General features: G+C 33.5%; 2 protein-coding genes, 3 non-coding genes and 2 pseudogenes across 8 annotated transcripts; 6 read left to right on the top strand and 1 right to left on the bottom strand.

Annotated features, from left to right (window-relative positions):
- The first annotated feature begins 935 nt into the window (after window positions 1-935).
- LOC111010921 (large ribosomal subunit protein eL32z) lies at window positions 936-3112 on the top strand. 2 transcript variants are annotated; one of them, XM_022284501.2, is made up of 4 exons: window positions 936-1079; window positions 1312-1413; window positions 2568-2749; window positions 2822-3112. In XM_022284501.2, the coding sequence occupies exons 2-4, from the start codon at window positions 1324-1326 to the stop codon at window positions 2949-2951; spliced, it is 402 nt and encodes a 133-aa protein (XP_022140193.1). In that variant the 5' UTR covers window positions 936-1079; window positions 1312-1323; the 3' UTR covers window positions 2952-3112. The 2 variants fall into 2 exon arrangements, with proteins under 2 accessions (XP_022140193.1, XP_022140194.1); XM_022284502.2 differs by having other exon boundaries at window positions 995-1079; window positions 1315-1413.
- LOC148207737 (small nucleolar RNA U31b) lies at window positions 1482-1561 on the top strand. The gene has a single exon (XR_015787696.1). It is a non-coding gene; the product is annotated as a small nucleolar RNA U31b (small nucleolar RNA).
- Window positions 2043-2119, top strand: LOC148207736 (small nucleolar RNA Z195/SNORD33/SNORD32 family). The gene has a single exon (XR_015787694.1). It is a non-coding gene; the product is annotated as a small nucleolar RNA Z195/SNORD33/SNORD32 family (small nucleolar RNA).
- On the top strand, window positions 2199-2281 carry LOC148207735 (small nucleolar RNA Z196/R39/R59 family). The gene has a single exon (XR_015787695.1). It is a non-coding gene; the product is annotated as a small nucleolar RNA Z196/R39/R59 family (small nucleolar RNA).
- A 1216-nt stretch (window positions 3113-4328) lies between the features above and the next one.
- On the top strand, window positions 4329-6296 carry LOC148207734 (membrane protein PM19L-like). Its single transcript, XM_088118316.1, has 4 exons — window positions 4329-4592; window positions 4698-4917; window positions 5835-5880; window positions 5998-6296. Exons 1-4 carry the CDS (start codon window positions 4466-4468, stop codon window positions 6082-6084), a joined length of 480 nt encoding a protein of 159 aa, XP_087974442.1. The 5' UTR covers window positions 4329-4465; the 3' UTR covers window positions 6085-6296.
- Window positions 6297-6985: 689 nt separating this feature from the next.
- Window positions 6986-9759, bottom strand: LOC148207733 (uncharacterized; annotated as a pseudogene). The gene is made up of 4 exons (XR_015787689.1): window positions 9553-9759; window positions 8247-9115; window positions 8066-8161; window positions 6986-7166 (listed from the first exon to the last, which is right to left on the bottom strand). The product of XR_015787689.1 is annotated as an uncharacterized LOC148207733 (transcript).
- A 2527-nt stretch (window positions 9760-12286) lies between these two features.
- Window positions 12287-18027, top strand: LOC148207732 (SH3 domain-containing protein 3-like; annotated as a pseudogene). The gene is made up of 9 exons (XR_015787690.1): window positions 12287-12438; window positions 13118-13240; window positions 14399-14468; window positions 14642-14787; window positions 16582-16683; window positions 16832-17026; window positions 17157-17219; window positions 17293-17379; window positions 17953-18027. The product of XR_015787690.1 is annotated as an SH3 domain-containing protein 3-like (transcript).
- Window positions 18028-18639: the final 612 nt, after the last annotated feature.

The following is an 18639-nucleotide window of genomic DNA, read 5'->3' as shown; positions in this document are numbered from 1 at the left end:
TTTGTTTTTTATTTCTTTTTTCTTAATTATGTTTTAAATTTATGAACCCTGTATTATACTTCTATTTAGGGTTTAAAATTATTAACAAAATATTGATGTGACATGGTATGATTATCATAATCATTCAAAAAATTTCATATTCAAATCAATTCAATAATTTATGCATCTTTTATTCTCATCCAGGAGATTGACTTGTCACCCTAATTGGTTCTTAAATAACAACAAAATCAACACAATGTATTCAGTTTTTTTTAATAGAAAACCTTGTATATTAGAATTCATAACAAAAAATTGAATTAAAAAATATCATAACAAGAAGTTAAAATGTTCTCTTGAAGTTTTGAGAAATACTATCAAACAATCATGGTTGTGGCGTATTTGATCATCCATATAAGTTAGGGTGGATCAACCAAGAACCAGGGCACGTGCCTCCCGGATTTTAATTAAATACTATTTGAAAATATTCTCATATGCTTCATGAGTTCTAGTATAAAATTGAGATTTTTCCATTGCATTTATATGTATTTGTGCCTCAAATCATGGATTCGCCACGGCATGTAAAATTAAAAAAAAAAAACTCAATTTAATATTTGTCTCTGGATCAACCGTTTCCTTTTATCTTACTACTTATATATATGTATAATTCTTCACCACCACAACCCTACTTAGATTAAGGCATTAACATTTATAAGTTATTGGGAGAATCAAATTAATCTCCTTCAGATCCAACAAACAGCTCTCGTAGATTTTTTTTCGTTTTCGAAAGGAAATTCATCAATCCTTAACTCACACAACAATAAGCGTGGTTATTTAATATAATACACATTAACTTGTAACTTTGAAATTCTTTAAAAGTCTCTGAACATTGAAAATTGAAAATAGAAGTGGCCTGGGCCGATATACTGGGCCTTGTGTTAGAGCCCATGGGCCGGAGATGCTAAATCAAGTTGCCAAACAGAGCCCAATCCTATCAAAGCCGTAGGACAGAAGCCCTAATTGAACGAACACTCTCTATATAAACCTCCAGAGCCTTAAGCTTATCATCGAAGCTGGGACGGCCAAGGGAAACCCTAATACCTGTGAGTTCCTCTCTCTGATCCGCCGCTAGGGTTTCTTTCGTTCTTCTACCCTGAGATTTGTTTATTTGATTATGTACCGAATATACTTCTCAATCGTTTTCGTTAATCCAGTTTAGTTCAATCGCGGCGTGGGAACTTTCTGTTCCTTCGCGTTACTTGGTTTTGAGTTTTAGCTTTTTAGGTTTTATTGCATTTGAGCTTATTATAATCCTCCTTTTTATGTAATGTATAGTAGTAGGCGAAAATGGCGGTGCCTTTGCTCACGAAGAAGATCGTGAAGAAGAGGGCCCAGAAGTTCAAGAGGCCCCAGAGTGATCGAAAGATCTCCGTCAAGGTATATTTCTTTTCGCTCCGTATTTTCATCTTATCTATTTATGCAATATTAATAGAATTCATAGTAAAGAATATGATGATAAGTATTGTCGCCCCAGTCTTAATTGCATCTATAGATGCATATGGTGACTGACAGTAGTATCTGATTCTCGTTACGGTTAGTAGCTCGTCTACCGTGATCTGGTTTTAGGAACATATTTTCATGATTTTAATATTTTTTTTCCCTCTATATGATGAGGCTTGGCTTTTTGTCCTTAAGAAGGATCAGACGATAGAATGACTCTCAGACTGACTTGGGTCTTCGGATCCATTCTGGTGAATCTAAGATCGACTATCGGATCCTGGATACGACATTCCATATCAATTAGTATTGTTCAATTGAATTCGTTGTTTTAATCATCCTTGATTGTTATGTTAATCACAGCCTATTATGTTAATATTTTTTGGAGATGGGATGTCTGACCGACCTTTTATCTGATCCCTAAACAGCAGAAACGTCTTGCCACCGTAGTGTCAGCAGTCAATTTTTGTGTCCTTGTCTTTGTACTGGGGCATCAGGATTAGCATCCTGATATTGGTTTTACATAGCTTAAGTATTATTTAAGCACTGATTTTTTCGTAAGATATGCAACAAGACGTGATGATGTTAACCCATCATTTCTGCAGTTGAATGATGAATACTTTCATGCACTACCATCTGATCTTAGTTGTATATTGGAATCTAATAGTATAAGCCAAACTCACTTTCTTCTCTATCTGTTTTTGTTTTAAAATCTCCGCTTTTACTGCAATCTATGATGCAAACTACCCACATTCCTGACTTCATGTGATTATATATCCAATATCACCATCTTTCGGCTGAGGTTGCAGTTGATATTTCCTTTTGTTTTATCATTTACTTTTTTTTGGTAACTATAGAACTGAATTTGCCCGTGGTATCTAGTGTTCAGATTTTCATCGAAGTAGCTGGACATTTCGTTTTTAAGGGCATAAATTAATTCCATACAGGTCTTGCGACACAGTTAGCTTCTTGTAACCATGAGCTTTCTGTTACTAAATCCCTGCATACATATCTATATTCTTTAAGAATTATCTGATTTTGAATCTTTGTCACATAAATTCTGTATTTCTCATCTTGTTGAATGCATCTGACAGGAAAGCTGGAGAAGACCAAAGGGTATTGATTCCAGAGTTAGAAGAAAGTTCAAAGGATGTACGCTGATGCCGAATATTGGTTATGGTACTGACAAAAAGACCCGTCACTACCTTCCTAATGGTTTCAAGAAGTTCGTTGTTCACAATGTCAAGGAGCTCGAGGTCTTGATGATGCACAACAGGTTTGTTGGACAATAACTTATAAATCCTTTTACATTGTGCATTTGTCTTATACTTGTGTTGTCTTACTGCAGGACTTATTGTGCTGAAATTGCCCACGATGTTTCCACAAGGAAGAGGAAAGAGATTGTGGAAAGAGCAGCCCAACTTGATGTTGTAGTTACCAACAAGCTTGCTAGGTTGCGCAGCCAAGAGGATGAATGAACAACTTAGAACATTAAAATGCAGTTTTCATTATGCTTTGTAGTGAGATTTGGTTAATATATACTTTTTTTGGTTCATGAAATTTTGATATTTAATGACCTCTGAAGTTGCTACTGTCATCTAAACAATATATTTGCAACCTTGAATTTTGTGGTGTTTTATTCTCCTGCCTGCTTGTTGACAAGATTGCTCGACTTTTCATCAACTACTTGTTGCCACTTGACGATCCATCATGCTGAATTTTCTTTGGTTGTGTGTATTTATATACTTTCCTTTGTCTAAGCAAATCTTGTAAATGGTAGTTGTAGCTAATAAATGTAAATGAAAATGGTGCTATATTTTTCTCAAATTCTGTGTTTCTGTTCATATCGTTTGCTGATGTTTAAATGTCCCCTTCTTAAGAATGGTATGTGTTTTATTAAATGAGTCATTCGTTGTGGTATGATTTATACATGAACTATGTCTAGTGAAACTTGTGACCGCTTATTATCATGAATTAAGTTGGTATTTATATTATTTATTTTTATTTTACTTCGTACTTAAAAAGGTAATTAGAACTTCGTACCCAAAAAGAACATTAGAATTTTACTTCAATCATAAATATTCAAATATTTATGAATGCCCTCATGTTTTATACCATTTGAATTTTTTTAAAGAACTTCCAAGAATTTATACGCTTGAATTTATTTAGTAGATTGGTATAAAGAAAATATTCGAAATCTATCCTTCTTTTTCCCAAAAAGGAAGAAGAGGATATATACGGTTTTGTGAAAAAGATTTATTCCTAATTAAAATTTCATCCAACATTTTTTCTAAGAACAATTTCGAGAATGTGCTAAAATTAGTTTTAGTTTTTCTTTAAAAGAAGTCATAATTCTTAGATTGCCAGATACTTTGACATTTTAAAGTATATATTTCAAAACATTTATTGTATGTCTCATGTTTTTAATGAAAATCAAAGATAGAATAAGAGAGAAATAATGGTGTCTTCATAGTTCACTTATCAGAACTTGTATGATTATTGTTTCCTGGTTTTGTTTTACATGATGGTTTTTCATATCCCTTTAAACAAAGCTTTCTACTAACCTTTTTTCATCAGTTTTTGCTTTACAAGCAAACATTAGAATTTCAAACTCGTCGAAAACTTTGTGAATAAAAGAGAAATTGAAAATTTACCCAACCTAGGATTGTATAGAGCAGCCATTTTAGGCGTGGCAAAGAATATGACTTTCTTAGCTTGGGCAGCACAGCAGAATGTACCCAACCCATCTAAAAAGAAAGAATTTTTGATATCCTTGTTTTTGCCTTGAACATGAAGCATTGCCCCTTCCCTTTACAACCCCAAAGCCCCCTTTGGACACAACAGAGTTAGCAAGTAAAGAACCAGAACCTCCCCTTCCCCCCCATTTATAACCATCTGATCTGCTCCCTGCTTACACATTTCACTTCAATCTTTTCTCCTCTCCTCAAAATCCCAACTTTTTTGGGTCCTCAGCTTTTCTCTTTCTGCCCAAATGGCCAACACACAGATGAAATCCATTGCCACTTTGCTTCTGTTGCTCAACTTCTGTATGTACGCCGTTATTTTGGGCATTGGTGGGTGGGCCATGAATACAGCCATTGATCATGGCTTCGTCATTGGTATGTTTGAATCTTCTTGTTCTGACACCTTGATACTATGTTTGTGTCACCACAACCAGCACATGTTTTCGTTTCTTTTTCATGTTCGACATGTTTCTTCCGCAGGTCCCGATTTTCGACTACCGGCACATTTTTCGCCCATTTACTTCCCCATGGGGAATGCAGCCACTGGGTTCTTTGTGACATTTGCTTTGTTGGCTGCTGTTTTTGGAGCTGCCTCAGCAATTTCAGGACTGAACCATATTCGTTCATGGAGTGTTGACAGCTTAGGTGCTGCATCCTCTGCTGCTGTTTTTGCTTGGACTCTCACTATTCTTGCTATGGGGTAGGCCTTCCTTATCTGTTATCACCATTATCCTTGATTTCCCCATTATTTCTGATCAACTTTTAAGTTACATTATGTCTCCTGTTCATAAATTTTTACGTTTTTGTCAACTTCATCTTTTTACTTATAGGAATATTATGTTTCATCATCGTAGTGATCCATGTTGTAAAATTTGTTGGGCGTTCACTGCTATTTTGCTGATAACTTTTGAAAAAGTACTTTTTTAATAAAAATCATTTTTTTATAAGCACCTTTCGAAGAATTACTAATTTAGAGTTTATTTAACACAGTTTTTAAAGTGGTTTTAGATAATTAAAAGTGATCAATCACGATATTTGATAATAAAAATTATTTTTAAAAAATTGGGTTGCTATAAAATCCATTTTGAAAAGAAAAAATACTTGAAAAATGATTATTTAGAAAGTTATTTTAAAGTGACCGATAAAAGAATAAAAAAGTGCAGAATAAAAAATGTTTAAATTAAAAGATATATCAAACTCATCCTATCTTGATGATAAATACTGACTATTGAGAGCAAATAGATTAAAGTAAAAATTAAATTACAAGTTCAGTTTTTGAAACTTCTAGAATTACGTTTATTAAACTTTTAATTTTGTGTTAGACATTTTTTAAAATTCACATACCAATTAGACACCATGAATTTTTAAAAATGTCAAATAGGTTAATGATCTATTAGACCCAAAATTAAAAATTAAAAAATTTATTATATACAAAATAAAAAATTTAGGGATTCATTAAACACTTTTAAAATTAAAGATCTATTAAACACAAGTATAAGTTTACGATCTCGATGAGGTTGACCTCCAAAGTTTTTTGCTAAAATATGAAAAAGAATTAAAAATAATAATAATTAAAAAATAATAATAACTGACTCTGAGGCTGTGTTATTTATGCAGCTTTGCTTGCAAAGAGATTGAACTGGATTTCAGAAGCACAAGACTGGTGAGAAAAACACCTTCAATTTCTTTTCCCAAAACTTTTATCCAAAACAATTCCAACACAAAATATGCTGATTTAACAAACAATCTTTTTTTTATATATTTTTTATTTATTTTGCAGATAACAATGGAGGCCTTCTTCATCATTCTCTCTGTTACACAGCTACTTTACATTATGGCCATTCATGGCGCTCCATCCATAAGATGAGACCTAAAAGCTGGAAAAAGGCATAGTTTATTTGTTTGATTTATTACCCATTTTCAGGTTTCTTCAATATTGCTTTCCTTTCAACTGAAAACCTTGCAACTTGGCAGGGAGCTTAATTTTTAGGAGATTTGTGTTTTTGTGATTTGTGTGTTGTGATTGAATTTGTATACAACATTATGACAATAAACCATGCTTTGATATTTGTTTTAAAAGCTTTTATGTCTCTCACTTTTTATCTGTTGGATGAATATTTCATAGCAACAACATGAGTTGTTTGTAGACAAACGAAAAACATGAGAGAAACCTACCAAAATTTGTGATTTATCTAACAATTTCTTTTTCTTAATCTTTAGTAACTTTTATTTTGTATCATATAAAGTTAAATGTTAGTGAGAGGTAGTTGTTGTAAGGTAGAATCAATTAAAAAGTTGAAATAAGTTACATTACAAATTTAATTTAATCCGTAAACTGTGTCTAATAGGTCCTTAAAATAAGTATATAATAAGTATCTTAATAAAAAAATTGAAAGTTAAGAGATCTATTAGACATGTTTTATTTAGTACTTACAATCCTAAGTTAGAGAAGCGACCTTGTACTTTAACCAAGAATTATCTCAATTAAGATGGTTGCTTATACGAAAATCACAGAAATAGGACAAGTCCTGCACTCCAATTGGTGAGAATGGAATGCCACTAATTGTTTTTTAATTAACGGTTATCAAACTGGTCCTAAATTCTTATAGTTTTGAATGTGAATATCCATTGAAGACCAACCACGTCTATCACAGAGCTTGCAGATCATAATAACACACGGATCTTTCATCTAAATGCACTTCCTTCACACTGTAGTTAAAGTAAACTGAACTAGTTTACATGATAATATAAGGAATGTAGAGAATTATGGTAAACTAAGCTGCATGGTAATGATAAAATTACCACAAACATAGATCTTAGGATGGACTTTATCGTCCAGCATCACATCACAATTATAAATCAGTAAAGAAATACCAAAAGTTTCAAACTTGTGAAAAGGTTTGCTTCTTTGATGAATTTCGTCACTGCACTGGAACTTCCCCTGGCGGTCTGCATCCATATCAAAGGTTTGAAATATTAGTTTCAGCTTACAAGATCAACAAAACAAACCATTGGCACAACATTAGTGACATTAAATGAGTTAACAATAACGTTCGATATAGCAGAGAGAGGATGCGGTATGGGGAATGTGACTAACCCAACCCCAATGCAGTTGGGAAGATGTTATGATGCAGATGACAATGACACACCTATATAAAATCTCATTCATATAGTTGGCTTAAGAAAACTAAGATAATAATGCACAACTAGAAATAGAATATAGAAAATGAATATATGTGCGTGTCTAGCCAGCTTGCAGGTACCTCGAGGATAACTGCGTGACTCTACTGTATTTGGTTGTCAAAGTAAAGTTATTTGTAGGATATTAAATCTTCGGTACGTGGTCACTATGGTTTGAACTCATTCTATCTAAACCTTTTATTATTTATATTGACCCTTAGTGATCCTGACTCAACTCAGGATGGTTAAGAAATAAACCTGCAACACCACAAGATGTAGAAAGATTCAAAAGAATAAACTAATATGTCAAGAGCCTGAAATACAAGACAAATAAATATCAATGAACTTTGTAGAGGAAACAGAACTTCGTTTCATAAAACAAGGAGTAATGGAAAAGGGGAATAAAGAATCTCCTAGCCCTAAGGACAGAGGGAATCACCAAAAATCTTTCTAATTAGCACACGAGAAGCTAATAAAATTACAAAATTTCCTATCAAGAGAACTCCAAGGAAAAGAAATGAAATGCAGCAAATTGAACTCAGAAACATCCCTTAATGAAACAATAACATTTTTGCAAAACGTCAACAAATAAATGCTGGCAGTTTCAATACATCACCCGCAGCTGTTTTCATTATGGATGAAAGAAGTAATTCTTCAAAAGAACAAACCTGAATTTATCAATTGGAGCCTTTCAGTAAGTCAAATAATCCACAACAACTAAGTAAAGAAGTCCTTCGTGCCACTATTGGAACTGAAGCCGAAGTCTTCTACACAAATGACGAAGCATGGTTATATTTGATTTATTGAGACTTGCAGCAAATCACAAATGATAAAAGAACTTAGCCATACCTGGTTTTTGAAGCATATTGGAGTCTCAAATTCCATAGCAATGGCATCGTATTTACTTGCACAAACAGGAGGAGCAACTGACGAAAGAAACATCTTGTCTTCCATATATTTGGACCCTTTTTCCATCATCCTTGAAGATTTCTGATTGTTCTCCATCGATACAGGTAAAACTTTATCCTCATTTTGTTTTGGTAGTGAATTAAGATTATTAAATGATGATGCTTCAGTTCCATCGCGTAGGTTGGACAATAAAGTATCTGCATCTTCCTTCAACCCAGATGTAACGGAATCAGAAACCACTGAATTCTCAGCAGCTGCAACTTCCATGAGGCAAATTTTCTCTGTAGACACAGTAACCTCAGATTTAACTGAATCAGAAACCAGAGTAGTTTCAACCAATGAGTTGATGTTCTGCCCAACTGGTGTAGATTCACTTAGCCCAATGGCTGCAAATGAAGATTTATCTGCCTCGTCGTCAAAAACATTGGTATTATAAGATGAAGTATATGCTTCGGCTTTCTTATCAACAATGCTACAGTCAGCTGAACTATTACTAGAGTTCTCGTCGTCCCTTTCATCAAATTTCTCGCCAGACTTAATGTACTCGATGTTGATGCTTTGACCAGCATTATTCTGTGCTGATATTAATTCATTCTCATCTTCAACAACACCATTGCCATCAAGTCCTACTTCTTGGATTCTTTCTATATCCAGAGATATATCCTCATCCACAGTAGACAAAACATATGATGCGTCATTCTTCTCCAATTTTTCCTTGTCCGAATTGTGGCAAGCAGGATGATCATAAATGGGATTGACCTCCCTACTTTCAAAGCTTCTCCCATTCTGACTCTTAAAATCCTCGTCTCCTGCTAAATTTTGTTTCAGTTAGAAGCTTAAAGCGTGATGCAAATCGTCTACGCGAAGGGAATCTTTTCTCCCCACCTAGCAGCACCCAGAAAAACGGAAGAACCAACAGCCAATATCCATAATATACATCTAACAACTCAATTAGACAACAAACCAGATTGATAATAGTTAAGGTTACAAATTGCGATTCAAGTAAAAAAGAAGTCTTAATTAGTCTGAGTGGACAGCATGCAGTGTGCACGAAAAGTACATAGAAAAGCATAATTTAACCAAAACCACAAGCAATTCGATCGTAATGGTTCAAACAAAAGAATGCAAAATGGACGAATCGGTAGATAAGTGAGGGTAGATTGGATAGGATCACATTGAAAACAAAACCAAACAACAACAACAACAACAAGAACTATTATTGATCTTGGGCAAATTAAACTATTACTTGAGGAATTGATTTTAGCCTCCCTTTCCTTCTTTTCCTTGCTGCTTTTCGCTTCTTAACACCCGACGGCATGATTGGCCCCTACTCTAGAGTCTTCAATCAATGAGATCTTCTAACGCAACCGAATTCCGTATCTGTGTCTGCAATTATACAAACAACTGAGCGAGAGACAGAGAGACGGAAGAATCGGAGAGAATGTAGGGCAAGAAGGGGAATGGGGGGAGAATTATTGTGGATTTCAGTGGGAGATTCGCGAAAAACGCCATTAATGGAAAGCAAGTGAGCTTATAAAGTGAAATGAGTTTGATTTGGTTGGTTCCATCGTCTTCGCGGCTCTGTCTTTCAAATTAAAACAAGACTAAGAGTACGCATCTTTTCAAAATTAAATAACTATTTAAGATCGATATAAAAATTTTAAAATATATCAATAAAATATCATTAATGGGACTATTTTTAACTTATTCGAAATTAAAATAGGCGAAATGTAATATTTGTTAAATTATATATTTTTATGATTTTCAAAAAATATCAATTCACGTATATTCATATAAAATTGAGATTTCGATATTCCGTCTCGATCACGATTCGAAATCTTGTTGGAAAGTAAATCCATTTTCATTATTATTTCACTTGTTTTGATATTTTTCTAATTTAAATTAGATTATACTATATTAGATGTTTACATTTTAAAGTTCTAATAATATTTTTTAAGATACGGAATGTTTAGGGTGCATTTGTTGGGTCTGAAAATTTTTAAACATATTTAAAAATTGAATTAAATTAAAAAGATGGTGAATATGTGTTTAGTAATATATTTGTAAATTAGTTCATAGCTACAGCCAAATCTAAAATTATATTAATTAAAGTTTTTATTTTTTTTAAATGTAATTTTACATTTTAAAGTTTCAAATTTTAAAATCTTAAACAATAAAAACAACGGATTGTTTACATAATTTTTATTTAGTAGCAAATTCATTGTCTAAACATTGATAGACAATAATTTAACAGTACATCAACCTTTTTTAATAAATTTGATATATATATTTTATATGATAACCTGGTTGATAGTTTTTAATACATTGGGGCAAAATTGAAAACTTTAGACTATATTCAAAATTACTTAAAAGATTACAAACTGTTTTGTATATATTATGCTTTTCTTATTATTTAGACGTGAAACGCTCCTTTGATATTTTATCCATATCCTTAAACAATGTCTGTCCAAAAAAAAAAAAAGAAAAATCCTTAAACAATGCTTACTTATAATAGTTCACACGAACTAAAATTCTATTACTAATTATTTAAATACAAACATCTCAACTTTACACTACAATGTTTTGTTCTTTGTTACAACTTACAAGAATGCATGGTTTACAATACATCACAATTATTTTATACAAGAATGCATGGTTTACAATACATCACACATTATTTTATCGAAACTTACGATAAAGAGCCTAATGTATAATGCAAAAAGCATTTTCAATCTTAAATACTAAATTATTTGCAATGGAATCTGATTAGCTTTAATTTTCTTATTTTATTTCTAAGAAAACTAAATTAGATAGATGACATGTTTGTTTCAAAATATATATATATATGAAACTGGTCAAAATCCTTTTTATTTTTTTAGTCATTCTCTTAGTTGGAAATATATGTTACTTAAAAGCTATGTTCACTTTGACATGAAAGACCAAAATTTACATGTTGAATAAGTATCCGTAGCTATGAATTTACAATATTGTGATCATGAGTTGGTTAAATAGTGCCAAAATGAGCATAACTTATCGATAATTAATATATATATCATTGTGGTTGCGAATTCGAACCCCTATCCTCACATATTGTACTCCAAAAAAATAAAAAAAAATAGTAGTCAATAGTATTTTATTTAGTACACGTGGGAAGATTTAAACCCACAAAAATATTTCATAACTAGTTAGGTTATGTTTAGATTAATTGACCTAAGTAGCATTGAAGCATCTAAATAAAAGTAAATGAGCTTTAGAAAAATTAGTAGGGACCATACATAGATTAAAATTCTACGAATCCTCTAACATTTTAATACTATAGGTCATGTGTTGTGGAGACTAGTCGAGAGTTGGTCATGACCTCCAAATAGGAGAAAAAAAAAGAGGTTAAAAGAACACCTACTTTCATTAAAGTATCGATTTGGTCCATGAATTTTAGTGTTTGTGACGATCTAGTCCTTGTAGTTTTCGTTAAGATTTATCATATATGTAGATAGATGTAGGACCATATGCGTTCTAAATTACAAAAACTAAATAAATTACAAAAACTGAATCATTTATATATAAAACTCAAAATTTAATTTTTATGAGAGACAATGATTAAATATTTACAAATTTTAAATTATAGAAAATAAATGATTACCTACGTTAAATGGGTTAAGTTATTTTAATTTAAAAATATATAAACTAAATTGTTGCCCATATATTTTTTACTTAATTTTTTTTTGTTTTTTGTTTTTGTTTTTTTGAAGATTCGCTATTATTGCTAAAAAAAAATCATTGTATTATTGATTGTTACCCTTTTCAAAACTCTACGTCCATCAGACGGTGACGGAGCGAGGGGACACGCTATTATTCTACATATTGGTTCCAGCAGATCACAACTCAGTAGGAACAAGATTAAGGGAGCAAGGTCCGGAGCTAGCTGGTGGCTACGCTCGCAGATCTTTGAGGAGCGACGAACCCACCGAGTTCTGAACTCATTACTGCCACCGGTATTGACGTTTTCCTGTGGAATTTCATCGATTCTGATTCATCCTGAAGTTGAGGGGGGCAGACGCAGGAGAATTAAGCCATGGATGCGCTCAGAAAGCAAGCCAGCAAGCTCAAGGTTCAAGTTGCAAAGCAACAGCAGGTGATTTGAGAATTACTTGTTTCAGTTTCTTGATCTTGTCGGTTTAGTTCCAATTCTGGTTTATGGTTTTGATTACTGTTGTCATTTTCCCCGGTTAAGGGGAGGAAGCAAAAGTCAATTGAGGCATCTTAATGGTACTGTTTCTTCTTCAGGGTCGTTATCATCCTGTTGTTAACTTTAATTTTAAACTGATTGATTTAGTGGTCTGTTATTCTTAGACATGTAGTGAAATGCTGAAATTTTTATCTTCCCTTTCCGATCTTACATATTTCATATATAGTAATGGCAGTATCATATGGAAATAATTCCAAGTCTGAAACTTCTGTTCTGTTCTCGTCCCCTCTTTGGTTGGCTGAGTTAGATGCAAATTGTTGATATGTTTTTTGTGTCCCCATGTCACTGCAGTTCTGTTTTGAACCCTGTTTGCGGTTCTAAAACTAAGCATATTTGATGATATTTTTGTTTAGAAGACATGATCACTGCAAGGCAAATAAACCAACTTCGCAAATGTTTTGAAGTTTATTTATTTGGTTATTGTTCTTATATCTTCAATTTAGCTGGGCAAAGGACGTCCACTTTTTGGATCTTGATCATCATCTCAAGTTTCAAACTTGCTATATGGAAAGAATAGCAAAGAATAAAAAATCTATAAGAAAGAATTACTTTTCCGAATTTTCAGGCTGTAATAAAGCAATTTGGTGGGACCGGCTATGAGCATTCAGATGTGATGGTGATAGATGAGGCTGAGATGCAGAGACATCAGCAACTAGAGAAACTATATAGATCAACTCGTGCCGGAAGGGTAACATGTTATGCTCATTTTTAACCGTTATTTATAAGTACCCAAATTGCACCAATTCCTTTCTGTCATAAAGACATCAAATGGTTTTGTATTAGCAACTATTGATCATGATATAGTGAATATTCAGTACTATGCATATGCAAAATCCCCCTTTGATAATGTTAATAATAAGACGATGCTTGCCCAGAAGTTAACGTGAATACAGATAAAAGAAGAGATCTGGGATTTGTGGAGTAAATTGGTATATTAGTGAATGACACTTGGTCACGAAGTCAGATGTTTGAAACCCCCGGGAGCATCTTGTATGATATTAGGGGTGTATGGTGGTTGGTTTAGCATGTTTTTAAATCCGACTGGCTTGATTAATTAGTTTAGTTTTTGTTTACTTACAAACTAAACCATGCCAATGGATAGTGCAAGGTTGGCTTTTTTTTCCCCTTTATAAGGACCACACTATATTGATTTCTATATATATATATATTTTTAACAAAATATAATATTTTAAGGTACTTTGCAATCTAGATTTGAATGTGACCAAATGTGAGTAAGGATTCAGAAAAAATATGCTATATAATGGTTATTATTAATACCATACCAATTGTCAGTAATAAAAATGGTTCTTATTAGTACCTGGGCGATCCCCTTTGCCCTTCCTTACATGGGGTCCACAGTCATAATACCAACCTACAGTGAACTTTTTTCTAATCCTTTATGGTAAGCTGGAGCTAAGCTCTTTCTTACTAAAGTGATCACGCATGGCGATCCACTTTCTCCCTTCCTCTTTATTTTAGTTGTTTGTGTCCTTAGTTAGATGGTTGATCAGGTAACAGAGAGGAATTCGATAAAGGACTTTTGCATTGTAATTGTAGAGGTGAGGTTCATTGTTCATTTTCAATTTACTTATGACTTAACATTAAAAGAGCTGAATGCTCAATTTCTGGTATCAATTGCGATAGTCGGAAATCACACAGCTATATCTTCATCATATTGAACCATTAGGCGTACGAGATTCCAAAACTTCTCCCATGAAGAAACCTTATCCCGAAAACTTTAATGTTTGTTTGAATCAATCTACTTCAAGTTACTTATTCTAATCATGAACTTTCTGCTTCCATTTAAATCGATTTTGTTATACAACCTGTTCATTTATTTCTATAGGATTTCCAGAAAGATATTGTTAAAGCAGGAGAAGCATTTACAGCCATAGGCCATAGGCAAATGGAGACAGGTGAAAATTCTGCAATGACGTTATGATTTGACTTTACAGCATGTCCTTGAGATATTTTACTGTGCAAAATAAAGAGTTGACCTATTGGTCATTCATATGTTGGACAATTGTATTAACTCGATTTTATCAAAATCGGATTTCATGTTTTCCTTCATAATCCCTGTGTTCGTCAGGAAACAAGTTATCTGAGGATTGTTGCAACTATGGAGCTAATAATATCAATGAAAATATATTAGCAAAGGCTGCATCTATATATGGTGATGCTCGTAAGCATGTGGAGAAGGAACAGGAGGACTTGATCAAGCTTTTATCTTCACAGGTTGGTGTGAGCGCTGGTTAATTTGTTGTGTTTGAAGTTGTATCCTTGCATTTATATAGAAACTTAACATCTTCCAATTTTATTGGATGTGTTCTCTATGCTTTCTTATTTTTATTTTGTTCCCGAGTTGACAAGTTGAGGATGGTAATAGAACTTCAGTGATCATATTTTGTCTTTCACTTAATAAATTGCGATGTTCTCAAGTATATGGAATGGAACCTCTTTCATATTGGTTGGAAGCACCCCGACCCTGGCATCTTTTTGTGTCAACTTTTGTCAAAATTTTCAAACCATCTTGCCATATATGTGATTTTCAGATTATTAGCAGAATGAAAAGTGAGGACTCCGTGAAATTTGTGGCTTTTTATTGGTGTACCCTTTCCAAAGGTTTGTAATTATGCTACTTTTTTTTAGGCAACTGGAGCAGTTTGTTAAGCTCCTATGGCCCCTCAGGTGGATCTCCTCTCCACCTTTTCTTTTTTGTAAAATTTATTGTCTTTTGCTGTTTTGCACTGTTTTGCAATAACAAATTGTTCCTTCTCAAATTAAATAAAAAGTGCGGGCCTGTGCGCGTAAGCTCGTGTGCGTGTGCGCATGTGTATGTATGTACATATTTAATGGAAATCTGACCTTTATTTAGAAATTGAAAGAACATACACGAGAAAAACAAAAAAGAATCAGCCCTCCACAAAGGAGCCTGAACTGAGAAACAAAAAATTCTCCAATTTCTCTCGAATAAAATGTCCATAAGATAGCAAGAAAGGTTGCACTCATGGGGTTCCAAAACGGTTGAAGGAACAATACTTCCTCCATCATCTAGCAACACTGGCTATTATGACCCAAGAGCACATCAAATGTCTCCAAAATATATCTCTAATCGAAGTTGCAAAATGACATCTCTATTCTCTATTATACATGATCCAGACCCTGCACAAGAAATATTTTAAATATCTTTATTAACTATTAAGCAAAGAACGAAAAACTTCTTAAATGCAATCATAAATTTTAAAAAATTGTATCTCCTACCAATAGTAAATAATAAAGAAGAACAATGACTCTTGGTTTCCCAAGATCTCTTACAATTGTAGCAGCCTATATAGTTTAGAAACAAACAACAAAGATTCGACCACAAGCTCATGTTTGTTAAGATATTAAGTTTGTTTGTGCTGAAATTATTACATGTTTGCTGTAGTATTTAGCATAATCTAAACTCACATTGCACCTTCATCACTGTACTATCCCATGATCGAACATGGTTGAAGAATATGCTGTACCCCTTTCCTTTCTCATGAGTACCCTTAAATTAGAAAAGAGTGTCACATTGTGTGCATATGCTCTCTGCCTTTATGTACATCTTTTAGTTCTACCCCTTCCTTGAGTTAATTGTGGTTAAACTTCTTTTTATTATTATTATTATTTTTTTATAAGAAACCGAAAAACCAAATACATATATAAAGGCATACAAAAAAGAAAGCCTGGAAGGAGGAACCCTAATTAAAGAAAGGGCTTCCAATCCAAAAGAACTTTTTAATTATATATATTTTTTTAAATTGATATAACTAATGTTCAAAATGATATATGCCAAAACGAGCCTAGCTTAGCGATAATTAGCGTATATCCAACCAAGAGGCTGTGTGTGAGTCGATCCCCCACCCCCACCCCATATGTTGTAACAAAAAAAAAAATGAAACTGTCATGGTTGGCACTGACTTTTTTTCCTCTCGCTCTCTCTCTTCTTTTTATATTTAAATTACTTAACAAATAATTTAAACACGGAAGCTGTTGATTTTTCAGATTTTAGATCCATTGAGAGCAATGATTACTGGTCCTCCTCTAGAAGATGCTCGAAATCTTGCTCAACGTTATAGCCGAATGAGACAAGAAGCAGAATCACTGGTATTAAAAGTTTTCATCTAATCATCAGTTGTATGCAGTACTGAATTGTTGGTTCTTTTTCCTCCCCATAAACCTTGATTTTTACTTTTTCTTGTATTTGTAAATTTGTAAGTTCGGAAAATGTAACTGCCTTCTCAATATTATTCAGGCAGCAGAAATTTCCAGAAGACGAGCACGTGTGAGGGAATTTTCTAACCCTGAAAATGTTGCAAGTTACATGCTTCAGAAGCAAAAATGCAGGAACATAAAGCAAACATGGCAGTTCTTGGGAAGGAAGCTTCAGCTGCATTAGCTGTGTTGAAGCTCAGCAACAGAGATCACTTTGCAGAGGCTAGTTGCTATGGTGTGTATGCATTTTGTTTTAATTGGACAAAACACAATGTAAAGCATGCATTAACTAGTTAATATATGTTAATTCATGGTTGGAATGCTGTGATGAGTATGATATTCATTATGATGCTATTAATTTGAAGGTTGAAGGTGAAAAGACATATCATCTCAGAGTAGCTGCTATCCTTGGGGAGGTTGAAACAGAGGTTAGTTTCTCTTGAATTTTTGTTACATCTACCATCATAATTAACTTTATGGATTGTTCGTTATTTTGTTTAGATGGTCACAGAGAAACAACGAAAGAGTCTGCTCCTCTTTGATCTCATCAGAAAATCACTCAGCGAAATCATCATTCTTTTTGCTGAAGTATGCCTCTCATTTACCATTAGTATTTTTTTTGAACCATCCACTTTTCATCTTATTTTGAACTACTTTTTCTATATTCGCAATACAACTTGTTTGTAGGATGTCTGCTGTGCGAATACTTTACCCCATTCAAGTGCCACTTTTATTCATTATCTAGTTTTGAATTCCTTTAATTCCTTCATAATGGCTTTCCAAGCTATCAGTTTTCGAGAGGATGGAGAAAAAATAGAAATAAGCAAGTCAACGTTTGAGGGAAACAAGGATAATTCTGGATACGCATGCAGCTCCGAATGAGTGAAATTGGTCCCATTTACTCAACCAAGAACTGACATGCTTTCTGCTGTGGTTTATTTGGTGATGAGCCTTGCGGAAATATAGCTAATATTTGCAATATCAATAATCTGTCCTTTTGTGCTGCTTAATCAAATGTATCTAATGGTTGGTTCACTTGGAGTTGGACAACCTTTTGCTCTCTTTTCCCTAAAATGACCTCAATTTTTTCCATGAACTGGCTCCTTAGATATGCCGTTTATTAATTGGTCATAATTTATAAATCTTTTGTAATATGTGCAGGCGGTGCATCCTTTTACTCCAGCATCAGAGAAAGAACTGAGCTTGTCAGTTGGTGACTATGTTGTCGTGCGGAAGGTACTTACTACTTTTATCTCCTTAAGACAAACTTCTCAATTGTTTCAGTTTGTTTTCAAGTTCGTATGTTGCAAATTTGGACGCTATAAATGTCATGAACTGTGACTAGAAAGATCTCGAGGACATAATTGCATCTTTCTTCAGAACCTAGTGTTAGTTCTATTATATTAGTTTTCTATCATCAATTTTTGTCTTCTTTCTTGTTTATTCAAGTGATTCAGTGACAAGTCATGTAACTTGGTCTTGTTGTTAGTCTCCAATCCCTATGATCTGATACTAGTGAATCAAATAATTTGTTAAAGGGGTCTGATTGCAGTAAAAAAATAAAGTTACACTTTCCCTTATTCAATGCATAATGTACAGAAATAAATTTGGGAGAGCTTAGGTTTGATTGGTTGGAGCCTTGATGCAGGTTCCATAAGGTTGTTAGTGTTCATTTATTAAGTTGTCAATGGTTGTGGGGCTTTCAAGCAACAGGGGCTTCGGTACTGTTGTGGTCTATAAGCATCGTGGATTGGTGGGTAAACTGGATAGATAGCCTCTTGGATATTTCAGAGGTTTCCAAAATTATCATATCCTAAAGTTTGGTACCTTTGTCCTCTACATCAATGT

Source organism: Momordica charantia, unplaced genomic scaffold (assembly GCF_013281855.1).
Source record: "Momordica charantia cultivar OHB3-1 unplaced genomic scaffold, Mcharantia_2.0 BLBB01000097.1, whole genome shotgun sequence".
NCBI classification, from domain to species: Eukaryota; Viridiplantae; Streptophyta; class Magnoliopsida; order Cucurbitales; family Cucurbitaceae; genus Momordica; species Momordica charantia.
This window is presented reverse-complemented; position numbering and strand designations above follow the sequence as displayed.

What these genes read in the sequence shown, in the direction of transcription:
- LOC148207734 (XM_088118316.1), top strand. Translation starts at nt 4,466, where the DNA reads ATGGCCAACACACAGATGAAATCCATTGCCACTTTGCTTCTGTTGCTC. An exon ending in TGATCATGGCTTCGTCATTG is followed by an intron (nt 4,593 to 4,697) that starts GTATGTTTGAAT and finishes TTTCTTCCGCAG; the next exon opens with GTCCCGATTTTCGACTACCG. An exon ending in CTCACTATTCTTGCTATGGG is followed by an intron (nt 4,918 to 5,834) that starts GTAGGCCTTCCT and finishes TTATTTATGCAG; the next exon opens with CTTTGCTTGCAAAGAGATTG.
- LOC111010921 (XM_022284501.2), top strand. Translation starts at nt 1,324, where the DNA reads ATGGCGGTGCCTTTGCTCACGAAGAAGATCGTGAAGAAGAGGGCCCAG. An exon ending in ATCGAAAGATCTCCGTCAAG is followed by an intron (nt 1,414 to 2,567) that starts GTATATTTCTTT and finishes TGCATCTGACAG; the next exon opens with GAAAGCTGGAGAAGACCAAA. An exon ending in GTCTTGATGATGCACAACAG is followed by an intron (nt 2,750 to 2,821) that starts GTTTGTTGGACA and finishes GTCTTACTGCAG; the next exon opens with GACTTATTGTGCTGAAATTG.